Below are 13,063 nucleotides of genomic sequence, written 5' to 3'. Positions count from 1 at the left end.
GTTTGAAAATATTTTTTAAGAGTTTCAAGGGAAGAACAAGCCTTAGTTTCTACTGCACAATAAATACCAGTCTCGGAATCCATCTAGTATCGGTCTGACAGCAATAAATCTCTGGGGACAACGGCCAATATTTCAGGGGCTCTGGTGTAGCAAACGGATATCCAGGCTAAGACTTCCTCTTCTGTACACAGCTCATTCTTTATTGCTGGATTAGCCACTTGACGGATTAGGACAAAATGTCAGCTAATCCCTATAAAAAGATATCCGCATACGAATGCACATACACTTTTAAAAAGATAATAAAAAGCTAAAACGTCATTGGACAACAGCCGATGGGCTCCTAGATTGCCAATGGGTTCTGCTCATAGACTGATACAAAAATGCTCCCATGGTACAAAAATGAAGCCAAATTATCCTAAATATTGCCGCTGCCATGTCAAGCTGGTGACTTAATCGAAGCCAAAGTCTGCGCCGTCTTTGCTATATTAAGTGTCAACCCATACGACTGTCCGACCAATTGCAAGCAGCACCATTGATCTTGAGCACATTGATTGGCACACACCACTGTCAATCATGACATCAAACCCTCTTTTAATAGCATCAAATAACTAATTAAAGGCAAAATTATCAGGAAAACAAAGAAAAACAAACACCAGTGTGATAATAACAGAACATGACAGAAACTATCTTTGGTAAAAAAATTTTTTTACTTGACACGTACTTTGATCTTTTAGTTTGGCAAATGTCTCAACCATTAACATTGAGGGGGCGGGGTTTATGACTCATATTGCAGTGCACTGATGTTCTGGCTTCACGTTTGGGCAGCTGTTAAGTTGTCCATCTGTATTATACAGTCTTTGGTTCCTCTTCTTTGGCTCCGCTCATTGACTCTCTATCTACAGGCAACCAAAGCCTGCTCAGATGTGATTCATCAATACTACTCGCACTACAGATGGAAACTAGAAAGCTTTTGCTACCAGAACATTTTACCTTATATTTGTCTATAGAAATGTAAGTACAGATCACATAAAAAGTTTATTTAGTGAAAAGGTCAGGTGACTTTGAATACAAAACTAATTTAGTATTACAGATAAGGCAACGGAGTGTGAAATTGTCCCCTGTAACTTGTTGTATTGGATGCCTGTTTAATGCAATAAAGGAAATTAAATGTATTCAAGGTTCTCTGATTAAAGTAAATGTTTAGATGTAAATGCAAATGAGCTGTTGTCCCTTTATAAGACACGGTGTGAAACTCTGCAGTGCTGAAGAATGTGAAACCATGGACTTTTTCCCCCCAGAGGAAAAACTTCAACAACTCAAATAAAAACTGAACAGATACACAGATACACACACACACACACACACACACACACAGGGCTGTACATGCTTGGATTTCTTTCAGAAAACTCAAAGTTGCATCAGTTTGGAGTTTTACTGTGTTTGATGGGCTTCTTGTTGTTCTCCAGTAAAGAAATCTGCCAGGCCACTGACGTCATCATGTGCCCCATCTGTGACCAGTACTGCCCCTACCTGAGACTGTCAGACAGCTGCATCTACGCCAAGGTACTGTCACCACAGCAATGGGACAAAATGTGACATGCGTCAGCTATGTGTATCAGTAACTTCTGCTTTAAATCATTGAGCACATTAGTAACTTAAAACCAACTCTGGTGAAAATGTAGTGGTCAGGGACTGAAGCTAAAGATTAACTGTGAACTTTCTAACTCATTTTTTTTAATGTCAGTTTCAGTATCAACTTCCTATCCTCTTCTCAGGTCACCCATCTCTTTGACAATGGCGCAACTGTTTTCTTTGCTGTATTCATGGCTGTTTGGGGTAAGTCGAAGAGTTAAGATTCCTACACATACTGTACAGCTGTAACTCCCTCAATACTCCTGCATGCATTAATACTGCATTAATAGACTTTTTGCCACCTGGGGGCAGCACAACAAGCACAAAACACTGATATCTTATCACCTCAGAAACTTCATGTGGCTAACAAGTTGCCTAATCACAAAACCAGCAAACACACACTGTAAAGTAAAGTAAAGTTCCACTGATTGTCACACACCTGAGTGTGTGAAATTTGTTCTCCGCATTTGACCTGAGGGAGCAGTGAGCAGCAGCGGTGCTGCGCTCGGGAATCATGTGGTGATCTAACCCCCCAATTCCAACCCCTGATGCTGAGTGCCAAGCAGCGAGGCAATGGGTCCCATTTTTCCCCGACCTCCCAGTCTCAGGACTCACACTCTACCACTAGGCCACTGAGCTGTATAGCAACTATACCAACCATTTGGAGTTTCTGTCTAACTGGTGACTGTTAGTTCAACAGTCACTCTCCTTTTAGCTCAGTTTTGGTCTTCACCAGCTACTGAGGGAAGTCTCACTCGCTACAGGGTTTCTCACAAATGAATTTACCCTCCCTCTGTGGGAAACACTGCGCTATGTTCACCAGCCAGTGGCTAACCTTTTCTGCTGTGTGGTGCTCGGCAGGTAGCTTAGAGTTTATTAGAACTTCATCACTGAAAACGGCCGCCTTCTGCTGCTGGAAGTTGGACTGATGAGAGCGGTGAGACTCAACCATAACACTAAATTTGCAGGCTGTGAAACCAAAACAATGACCTGAAAGATGCTAAAACTGGCTGTAGAACTGAGACTGAGGGCATTTGCTTAATTTGGAGAAAAATCTCTGTGTGTTCGTCACTATGATCAACACCTCTCACATTGCACATAGTCTTTTGAACCATCGTTTATACAAAAATATTGATTAGTGCAGCTTTAACTTAACATTTTTTTTATTATTGAAACTGAAATATTGTCAGAGGTCTCTAAAAACAAAACTTATTGTTACAGTTAAAAACACATATTATTGCATTACATATAGATTGTACACGATTTAAAAAGGATGCATTCAAGATACTCATAATAAAGTTATCCTTGAATGTCCACAATTTAATTTACTTTGGTTAACGGCAGGAGGATCAGGAGCCTGTCAGCTCTGAACAAGGTCCCAGGGTATGGAAGGTGCAAACAGAGAGTTTGTGAAGGGTCCTGCTGCAGATGAGGCTGTTGATGAAGCAGCAATTTTATCCCATGGCTGATAGCTGGTCTGTTTATTAGTGTCCTGGTGGAAGGATGAGGGGGCTGAGAAATAGGAAAGTTTTTTTAAAAATTGCTCTGCTAAAGAAAAATATACACAGAAGAAAGTTTTTAGAAAATTCAGCTCAACTTAGCAAGGCAGCTGACAAGACATTTTTCAAACTGTGGCAGGTGAGAATTTTTTCATCCAGGGGGAGATAACATTCACAATTCATGCTGCTTCTCTGACTTTTTTCTATGCTATTTAAACATTTTTTAATCTGACTAATATGGGTACAAAATATGTTACAAAATCAGACCTGGTGGCATGACATATGCGATAGATATTTGTTAGTAAACCTTTGCAGTAACCTTTTTTAGTGTAAAAAGGTTGATATCACTGTAAACTTTAGCTGCATCTGCTTCTTAACCTGTGAGTTGTTTCTCAAAAACAACTCACACCACTTGTAAAGTTTTATTATTTGCAATTTATATACTAAATGATCGACACTGACACTTTGTTGATTAGTAAAATTTGAATACCACCTAAAAACAAGAGCAAGAAGTAGCAGCAAACTACAGTTAATCCTCACCAATGAGTTTCTTAACGGTCTCTGGGTCTTTAAGAGCCTCTCGTACTCTGTTGTCGAATGTCCAACATCTCAGCATGAAGAGCAGAACTAAACACAGCTGCAGGGCAAAGGTCAACACGCCCAGCACGATTATGGTGTTGTTGACTGTTGAGGGTAAAGAGGACAGAAGGTGTATAATTTAATGGTGTTTTGTAGCTCAACACAGAATCATGACACGAACACTGCCAGAACATTTCCATTAAAACTAAAGGTGTATGCAATTTTGTTATGTATTAATGCTTTGAATGTAATGCAGCCAAACGCTTAAAGGGTAAGTTTGGTATTTTTCAACCTGGACCCTATTTTCCCATGTTTTTATGTTGAAGTCATGATTGTAGACAACAATTTTTGAAAAATGACCTGTACTCAGTGAGAGGCCTGTAGTCAGCAGCTGCGGAACAGGCTGCAATGTAATCAGTAGGGGCAATTGTACACCATAAATTTATATACACTAAAAATGCTTGTTTTTGCCACTGACAGACTCAGATTATTGTTCTAAGTATCTGACAACATTATGAAAAGGATCCCTGCAGAGATAGACCTTTTTGTTAAAGAGAAGGATCCACATTGTTTAACCAGAAACACCCTTGAAGTTACCACCGCCATACCGGCCAGTCATTTTAGCATGAATTAAGGGTCTATGCAATCCAGAGTTGTTGATTGTTGGAAAAGTGGAAGGAAGAACCAAGATGTTTTTTGTGAGTTTTATTTTGTACCTGTCAACTTTGAATAAAGTGCATTTTAGGATGAAAAATTACTGTTTATTTAAATAGACTCTGTTAGGTTTGATAATAGCAATTTCGGGGCTGTTTCTGGTTAACAAACAAACAAAACAAAAAGGCTATTTTTCTTTAACAAAAAGGTCTGTCTCTGTAGGGATCCTCTCTATAAACTGTCAGATACTTAGAATAACAATTTGAGCCTGTCAGTGGCAAAAACAACCATTTTTAGTGGATGTAAATTGACGGTGCAAACATGCCCCAATAGGTCATGTTGCAGCCTGTTACAGCCCTCTCGCTCAATACTAAACAAATTTTTAAAAACTGTTGTTACCATTTGGCAATTAGACAACAAGAACATGGGCAATAGGGTCTAGTTTGAAAATTAACTTACCCTTGAAATACATACATCAGAAAGGAAAACACGTTAGTATGGTATAATTCACAGAAGTGTTGTGGCTCATACACTACAGTATATCTACTCATGAAAGCTGTGCAGGCCTTGTTGCATTAATGCGTGTTAATAATTCAGACACTCGGACATATTCAGACAATGTCCTCATTGAGGTGGAAACCCTATCAGTTTCACACATATAAATGTTTTATGGTGAATTGCAGTTGTGTGAAAAAAAGTTTTAGATGTGAAGGCAATACTTGCAAAGGTCACTAAAATCTTTGTTTGGCAAACATCACACTACAGATTGTCTTTTATTTCATATGTTCACTGGAAATGTTACAGTACCTGCTGCAGATAGGTGTGGTGTTGACTCCCAGTGGGTGACCTCTGGCTGAGTCAGGTTTTGGTTCTGGAGAAATCCCATCAGTCAGATCCCTCACGGCTCCAGGAGCATCCCTGAGCAGCCAGGCAGAGGCATTTGCTTGCATTTACTTACATCCTGGGAATAATTAAAGTTTTCTTATGCACACTAAAAGGATCAAATCTGATTTAAATTTTGTTCCAATTCGGCTTTGAGGAGAAGTTGTATGAGCACTGAAAACCAAGGCTGTGTTAAAGGAGGGAAAACACCATTTTCACATGCAAATAAAAATTAATATTTCATATTCTGTTTATACTGATTTGATCCTTTTTCCTGCAGTTTATTATTGCCGCCAGGCATTAACATGGAGGTTGTCACACCTTTTGTTGTGTGTGTGCAAGTACGTGTGATTATGTATATCTGTTTGTCTGCAACTAATCTCACAAACTACAAGACCAATCAGCCTAATTTGTTGTGTGCACATTTATGACTGTATGCTCAAGGACCTTAGGTGGTTGCAGTGACTCGCAATCATTGAAAAACCTGTTTTATAAACTGTTTTGTACCGTTAACTGGCCAGTAGGGGCCGTAAGTTTTCCGAAATCGGCTCGGCTAAAAACCAACAATCTTACCTAGTCTGTTGCAGACCACACTTTGGCCTTCAACGTAGCTCAAAAACTGACATCCATAGAAATGTTTGGTCTCAATTTGAACAGGAGCATCTGCAGATTCATGTTGTTCTTCTGGATCTGCTTGTTCTGATTCAAGTGCTAAGAGCAAAATTGCTTTGTTGAACTTCTGTTTATATTGTACTAAGATTTCTATTCATGACAGAGCTGTTCTTATAGTAACTTGTTTTAAACTGATTTTTTTTGCAAATGTTTCTGGACTGCTTGTGTGCGTGTACAGAGACTTGATTACAGTGTTGATTGTAACTTAAAATGTATGTGACAAAAATTATGCGTTCAATGCGTGTGTCAAAACAGCTGGAAGAATATTCAAGGTAGTAAGGATTAGATTATGATGTTATCAAAAGACAATTTAATCACATTAGCATAATGTGAAGTGTTTTTCTCTGGAGTGAAAAGGCCAAATGCCAACTGCAATTATCTGAGTATCCCTCTTATCTTTCCTACAAACTAACTTTGACAACCTTTAATAAGTTACAGACCTTTAAGTGCAGTGCAAACGTGTTGAACTTTGAAGTCATGCAGCCTATTGAAATGTAAGGTTGAAAGGATCCACATTTGACTTAGTGTTGTATAGCATAATTTTAAGTATAATCTGTCATTTGCTATTCACTGTAAAAGAGGAAAGAAAACAGCCCAAGGAACAGTTTCATCAAGGACAAGAAAAAGGATTAAACATCGAAGCTGACTGGGTGCATAAAAAAACCTGAGACCAATAAATCTGACTTTGTTAAAATAGAGTAAAATGTAAAACAAGATATATGCATACTTATCCGAACATAACACACAGAGAGGTTGTCACACGAACAAATAATATGCCAAACTGATATTTACCTTTTGTGTCAGGAATTGAGAAACCAGTAAAGAATGTTATACTCTATGAAAAGCGATGTGGAAGATGAAGCTGTTTTTACAGCTGACCAGATACGTCAGAGTCCAGTCAAGTGTAACATGTTTATCAAGTTTAAAGGAAAGTCTTTAAGAAAGAGCACTAATGTACTGACCTTGCAGTAACTGTGTCTTGAAAGTTCCTGTTGCTGCTGCTGTCCAATCGAATATATTTTGGGGTTCAACTGCAGCAGAGAATCAGTTCAAATCCCTTCATTAAGGCTCTTCAGAAGTGTGCTCCCTGCTGGCTCCTCATGGGAAGCGGTGCCCTTCTCAGACAGCTGAGCCTTCAAAACATGTTGCTGTGTTCAACAGGGATGTGGACACAATAGAGAAAATGCAGTTTGAAATGCAGAGGGTAAAAGCTTGTGATCAGTGTTCAGTGGAGAGGCAGGCTGACATGGGGAAATAAGTAAGCTATCCAAAGGACTTTGTTCAGCAGTGCCCGCCCCCCATACACCTATTCCACAGTGACCTCTCTATATAACCCATGACAGTTTCTGCTCTGTCTGATTATCTTGGCATTGAACCACCAGGCAGCACAGAGCCACATGCAATGAGAACAGATCAAGAGGGATCTGACCATTTCACCTTTGTCTTCACATGAGGAATTTTGGTCCCTGTCCGTTAAATGTTTTATGGAAAAAATGAGGTTGGTGTTAGGCTTGTGCCGATTTCCGGTTTAACCGGTTCGGTCCAGTTTAAGAGCTCCAACCGGTTTAATTCACGTCAACTGGATAAACCAGGTGGGGGCGTGTCAAGGGACTATATTCAACTTATCTTGCATTGTAACATGCATTATGACAACTTAATAAGGTTTATGTATGTTTTTAAATGAAGTGGAGCCCACAAGTGTTTTGTTCAGTTTGTCTCAGAAGCTCCGCAGACTGCGGACTCCGCTCAGCTGTCTGCTGCTGCTGAGAGAGAAGTGTTCTTCTGCTTCTTCTTCTTCTTGTGTAGCCTTGTGTGTATTGGCGGTTAATACAGCATTATCGCCACCTAGTGGATTGGAAGCGCATTACACCTATAATGGGCTTTTATTGGGAAAAATAGCTCAAATGCGACCCCCAGTGGTAAAATTAGGTATATAATTCGATATATCGGTTTGGTATTTGGCTTTAAATCAAACTGGTTGGAAAATTTTCAAACCGGCACAAGCCTAGTTGGTGTCATTGACACTGATGCGAGTGACTGTTTTCGCTTCCATGGTTTGTTTGTTGGTCAATGCAACATCAAAGCTCTATGTGTGACAACCAAGTATAATATTACCATTTTGTTTTTATCAGTGTTGGCAGCTTGCTCCAGTAGCATGGAACAAAGTGACTTTTGTCCAGAGTGAAGCTATCGTACCAGGTTAAAGCTGTACTAATCAATATTTTTGTATAAAAAATGGGTCAAATGACGATTTGTAATGTAAAAGGGGTCGCTCAAAGTGGTGAACCAACAGAGAATTATCACCTGACTCTGCAGTTCCCTTCTTGTCCCCCTCATTGTTTTGGTTTTGTGCCCGCGACTTTACTTTGTTGCTTCAGTCCCACCGCTTCTGTCAGCCTCATCTCCAGACACAGGCAGCTGTGTTCAGTGAAAAAGCCTACCTACTGTAGGCTGCCTGCTGGCTTTACCAAATGGTAAAGTTAGCAGCTAGAGCAATAGAGCACTTAGCTGCTAAAGGGCCAGAGATTTTCTTTCAGCAGATGGTGGAGACCAAAACAGAGCAAGTGAAAGAGTGAATATTGGTCTTTCATATAACTAAATAAAAAAAAATTGTTTTGATTGTAGTATTGGGTTAGATATGGATAACAAAGTTTTTTTCCTCTCCCCAGAAGAACAAATTAGTAGGATGGAAGCCTTGCTTATTCCCTAAATATATCTTACCACAATCAGGAAGAGGTTTATCTCCTGTTTGGTCTCTACATGCTTAATCTTGGTTCAATTCTCCAAGACCATGAGGTCACTTGTCATAGCTCTGCAGATGACACCCAGGTCTATCTAGCGCTCTCATTAAATGACTATGGTCCTACAGACTTGCTTTGTCTGTGCCTTGAGGAAGTAAACAATTAGATGCAACATGCCATTAAGTTAAACTAAAATAAGACTGAAATAATTATCTTCAGCAATAAGAAGGAAGGTGAATGCTTAATACTTATCTTGATTCTACAGGACTAAAATGTAAAACCCACGTCAAGAATCCTGGTGTAAAAACTCATGTGAAAGTTATTATCATTATGACATTTTAAAAACATTGCTTAAAGCTTTTATTCTTGTGGGGTGGACTGCGATAATGCACTGCCCTCCCCAGTAAGACCATTAGACAGTTACAACTCATTCAAAATGCTGCTGCTAGAATATTGACAAACACCAAGAACAGAGAATTCATTTCTTCAATTCTTAGATCCTTGCACTGGCTTCCAGTTAAAGGTTCAGTGTATGTAGGATTTAGGGGGATCTATTGGCAGAAATTGAATCTAATATTCATAACTATGTTTTCAGTAGTGTATAATCACCTGAAACTAAGAGTCATTTTTCTGTACCTTAGAATGAGCTGTTTATTTCTACATATGAAGCAGTCCATCTGTCACTGAGTCTGCCATGTTTCTACTGTAGCCCAGAAAGGGCAAACCAATCACTAGCTCTAGATAGGGACATTCGTGTTTTTGCGTTAGCCACTGTAGTTCTCCTGCACACTTGAAGAAATTTCAGTTCTGCAACCTCACTGCTAGATGCCACAAAATCCTACACACAACACCTTTAATTAAAGAACTGAAATCAAGGCCCTTCGTATTGTCTATACCACTAACTAACCTCTAAAATACAGTTTAGCAGGGAAAAATAGAAACTGGAGGTCTCCATAAAACTTCAGGCCAACTCATGTTCTTTCCCCTGAAGAGTTTTACCAAATATTTAGAGGGTATAATATCAGTGCTGTCTAGGGTTGACACAAATGGTCATATGCAAACACCTGACTGTTTTCTTCATGTGTTTCAGCAACGGTCTTTCTGGAGTTCTGGAAAAGGCGCAGAGCTGTCCTCGCATACGACTGGGACCTCATTGACTGGGAGGAAGAGGAGGTGAAGTACTTCCTCCATGTGGTCTTTGTTTTTCTGTATGAGAAATTGAAAGAGTGAAAAACAAAGTTGCTGCCACTTATATTTTTCTTCAGAGTTCTTTCTCCAAAGTTTGATTTAGCTAACTTGTTGCTCTTTGACTTTGAGGTTTCAGCTCAAACACAGACAGTATTTTTGCCATCAGAGCAGCTCAGCCCTCGAGAAATGTTTGCCTACTCATACCTTTTTTCAGTCTGTGCTCGTCTGCATGCATATATTTAAAAAGGTGGGACTGCTGTGCTGAGAGCCTGCACCAAGGGAGTCTGTCTGAAATCAATTCATGACTCACTGAAAATGGACAGTTTTTAACACTTCTATAATGAAAGCTCAGACCTCTATACAGTTGTCACACAACAATTTGGCTCTAACAGAACTTTTAGTGGGTTTATAACATTCATGCCTGTCTTATGGATCAACCTCCAGCCCTCCACTGTCAGTCATACTCAAAATGGTAAATGTGTTCTTTGAAGGGCTGCTGTTTGTAGGTGTGAAAGTGACTCAGTCTCACTCTGCTTTGTACAGAAGACAAGACAGAGATATCAAACTCTCAGGGTCTGTTTTTTAAGGAGTACCTGATAGCCTAATCAGAGTTTTTAAAAGCCCTGTACATTCACTGGTAAATTTTGCTTTGCTTGTGTCTCGTAATTTGTCTCTCAGGAAGAAATACGCCCTCAATTTGAGGCCAAGTACTCCAAGAAGGAGAGGATGAACCCCATATCTGGAAAACCTGAGCCATACCAGGCCTTCACTGACAAATACAGTCGCCTCATCGTCTCAGCATCCGGAATCTTCTTTATGGTCAGTTTCTGGGGTAAATAAATGTCCAGTGTCAAGTGTGCCACTCTCACCTTTGTATTTACAAGACTGGCAATTGGTACTTGATACCTATAAGGTATTGACCAAAATAACCCAGTTGAAAGTAGTATTGAAACATCTCCAGTCAAGTGATACCTGCATACAATCATTTTTTGCGGCAGGAGTCTGATTCCAGACCATTCGGACTTCCTGCCAGATTAGCAAGCATTCTGTTGCTGCCCTCTCTGGAGCTGCATCCAACGGCTACGGTGTGGTGAATTCAAGCATGGTATATTTGACACAGTTGGCAGTTTAGTGTCTTGAGATGCCACCAAAAAATGTAAAAGTATGGCTATACTACATGCAACTCCATTCACATAACAGGTATCAAATGAAGTACTCTATTGATATGGCATCATTTTAAGGGTACTGGTATCATAGTTTTTGAAACGATACTTAGCCCTAGTATTTGTCTGAGAGGCTTAATTATGTTAATGGGCTTAGAACATAATGATGAAAGTATGGCCATTCCTAAGTTCAATTATGCCTCATAAGTTGTTGCAGCATTTTTTGGGTTGATACCTTTCGTTACCTTTGGTGCTAAATTTAAGCATTTTTTACCACTTGAGAATTGATAAACATTGTCCATAATCTCTCCACATTACTATATTAAGACACCAAGACCTTGAGAATCACCACAGAAAATCAATGCTGTGATTTGACATCAAAAACTTTTGACAATTAGAGATTTATGCAAAAATTGCGTTTTTCAGCTGTTGGATGGCGAACACTTCTGTTCTGGAACCTGCTGACAACCCCTTTATTGTCATTATACCTATGAAAGCCAAACTTCCTCTGAATGGCTGAGGTCTCTACTTTGTCGTTGGAAAGTTTCACAAGGCTGTGATTATCCTAGGTCACAACAGATCATTTTAGTCAGTGATGTCTATGTTAATAATTGTCTCACTACAATGTAATGGCTACTATTGGGACTTACATCATCACACAAGAGTCTTAGCTTTCCAGTCCTACCCAATTTATGCAGTTCCAAGACTGTTTAGGGACCCCAGTACTTGAAATATTTAAATACAATAGGCAAAAATAACATATTAGTACAGCAAGTTAAAAAAACTAAGTTTTTTCCTCAAACTACTAGCCTGGAAATCCAGACCCAAATCTAGAAAGATTTCGGGTCTGGCCATGAGTAATGAAAATGGCTCAACTCGAGGAGCGGCACCAAGCATGCATTTGTAAATATCACTGCATGCAATTGGATAACACTACGACCAATCAGAACAATACACGGGGTGACGTACAGTACAGGCCAAAAGTTTGGACACACCTTCTCATTCAATGCGTTTTCTTTATTTTCATGACTATTTACATTGTAGATTCTCACTGAAGGCATCAAAACTATGAATGAACACATGTGGAGTTATGTACTTAACAAAAAAAGGTGAAATAACTGAAAACATGTTTTATATTCTAGTTTCTTCAAAATAGCCACCCTTTGCTCTGATTACTGCTTTGCACACTCTTGGCATTCTCTCCATGAGCTTCAAGAGGTAGTCACCTGAAATGGTTTTCCAACAGTCTTGAAGGAGTTCCCAGAGGTGTTTAGCACTTGTTGGCCCCTTTGCCTTCACTCTGCGGTCCAGCTCACCCCAAACCATCTCGATTGGGTTCAGGTCCGGTGACTGTGGAGGCCAGGTCATCTGCCGCAGCACTCCATCACTCTCCTTCTTGGTCAAATAGCCCTTACACAGCCTGGAGGTGTGTTTGGGGTCATTGTCCTGTTGAAAAATAAATGATCGTCCAACTAAAGGCAAACCGGATGGGATGGCATGTCGCTGCAGGATGCTGTGGTAGCCATGCTGGTTCAGTGTGCCTTCAATTTTGAATAAATCCCCAACAGTGTCACCAGCAAAACACCCCCACACCATCACACCTCCTCCTCCATGCTTCACAGTGGGAACCAGGCATGTGGAATCCATCCGTTCACCTTTTCTGCGTCTCACAAAGACACGGCGGTTGGAACCAAAGATCTCAAATTTGGACTCATCAGACCAAAGCACAGATTTCCACTGGTCTAATGTCCATTCCTTGTGTTTCTTGGCCCAAACAAATCTCTTCTGCTTGTTGCCTCTCCTTAGCAGTGGTTTCCTAGCAGCTATTTGACCATGAAGGCCTGATTGGCGCAGTCTCCTCTTAACAGTTGTTCTAGAGATGGGTCTGCTGCTAGAACTCTGTGTGGCATTCATCTGGTCTCTGATCTGAGCTGCTGTTAACTTGTGACTTCTGAGGCTGGTGACTCGGATGAACTTATCCTCAGAAGCAGAGGTGACTCTTGGTCTTCCTTTCCTGGGTCGGTCCTCATGTGTGCCAGTTTCGTTGTAGCGC

The 13,063-nt window shown here is 40.1% G+C and overlaps 2 protein-coding genes across 3 annotated transcripts in view; one reads left to right on the top strand and one right to left on the bottom strand.

Annotated features, from left to right (window-relative positions):
- LOC117249264 (anoctamin-4-like) overlaps positions 1-13,063 on the top strand; it is a 78,820-nt gene that overhangs the window by 47,375 nt on the left and 18,382 nt on the right. For both annotated transcript variants that reach the window (XM_033614796.2, XM_033614797.2), the window contains 4 exons: positions 1,467-1,563; positions 1,776-1,836; positions 9,750-9,832; positions 10,526-10,666. In XM_033614796.2, coding sequence (XP_033470687.2) covers positions 1,467-1,563; positions 1,776-1,836; positions 9,750-9,832; positions 10,526-10,666 — 382 coding nt within the window. The remainder of the gene's footprint in view (positions 1-1,466; positions 1,564-1,775; positions 1,837-9,749; positions 9,833-10,525; positions 10,667-13,063) is intronic.
- On the bottom strand, positions 580-7,099 carry LOC144461738 (uncharacterized). The gene is made up of 4 exons (XM_078165051.1): positions 6,881-7,099; positions 5,172-5,282; positions 3,672-3,815; positions 580-3,144 (listed from the first exon to the last, which is right to left on the bottom strand). The coding sequence occupies exons 2-4, from the start codon at positions 5,248-5,250 to the stop codon at positions 2,993-2,995; spliced, it is 375 nt and encodes a 124-aa protein (XP_078021177.1). The 5' UTR covers positions 5,251-5,282; positions 6,881-7,099; the 3' UTR covers positions 580-2,992.

This window comes from Epinephelus lanceolatus, chromosome 23, assembly GCF_041903045.1.
Source record: "Epinephelus lanceolatus isolate andai-2023 chromosome 23, ASM4190304v1, whole genome shotgun sequence".
In the NCBI taxonomy this organism is placed as follows: domain Eukaryota; kingdom Metazoa; phylum Chordata; class Actinopteri; order Perciformes; family Serranidae; genus Epinephelus; species Epinephelus lanceolatus.
Note: the sequence above shows the minus strand (reverse complement) of the source record. Positions and strands in the feature narration are given on the sequence as shown.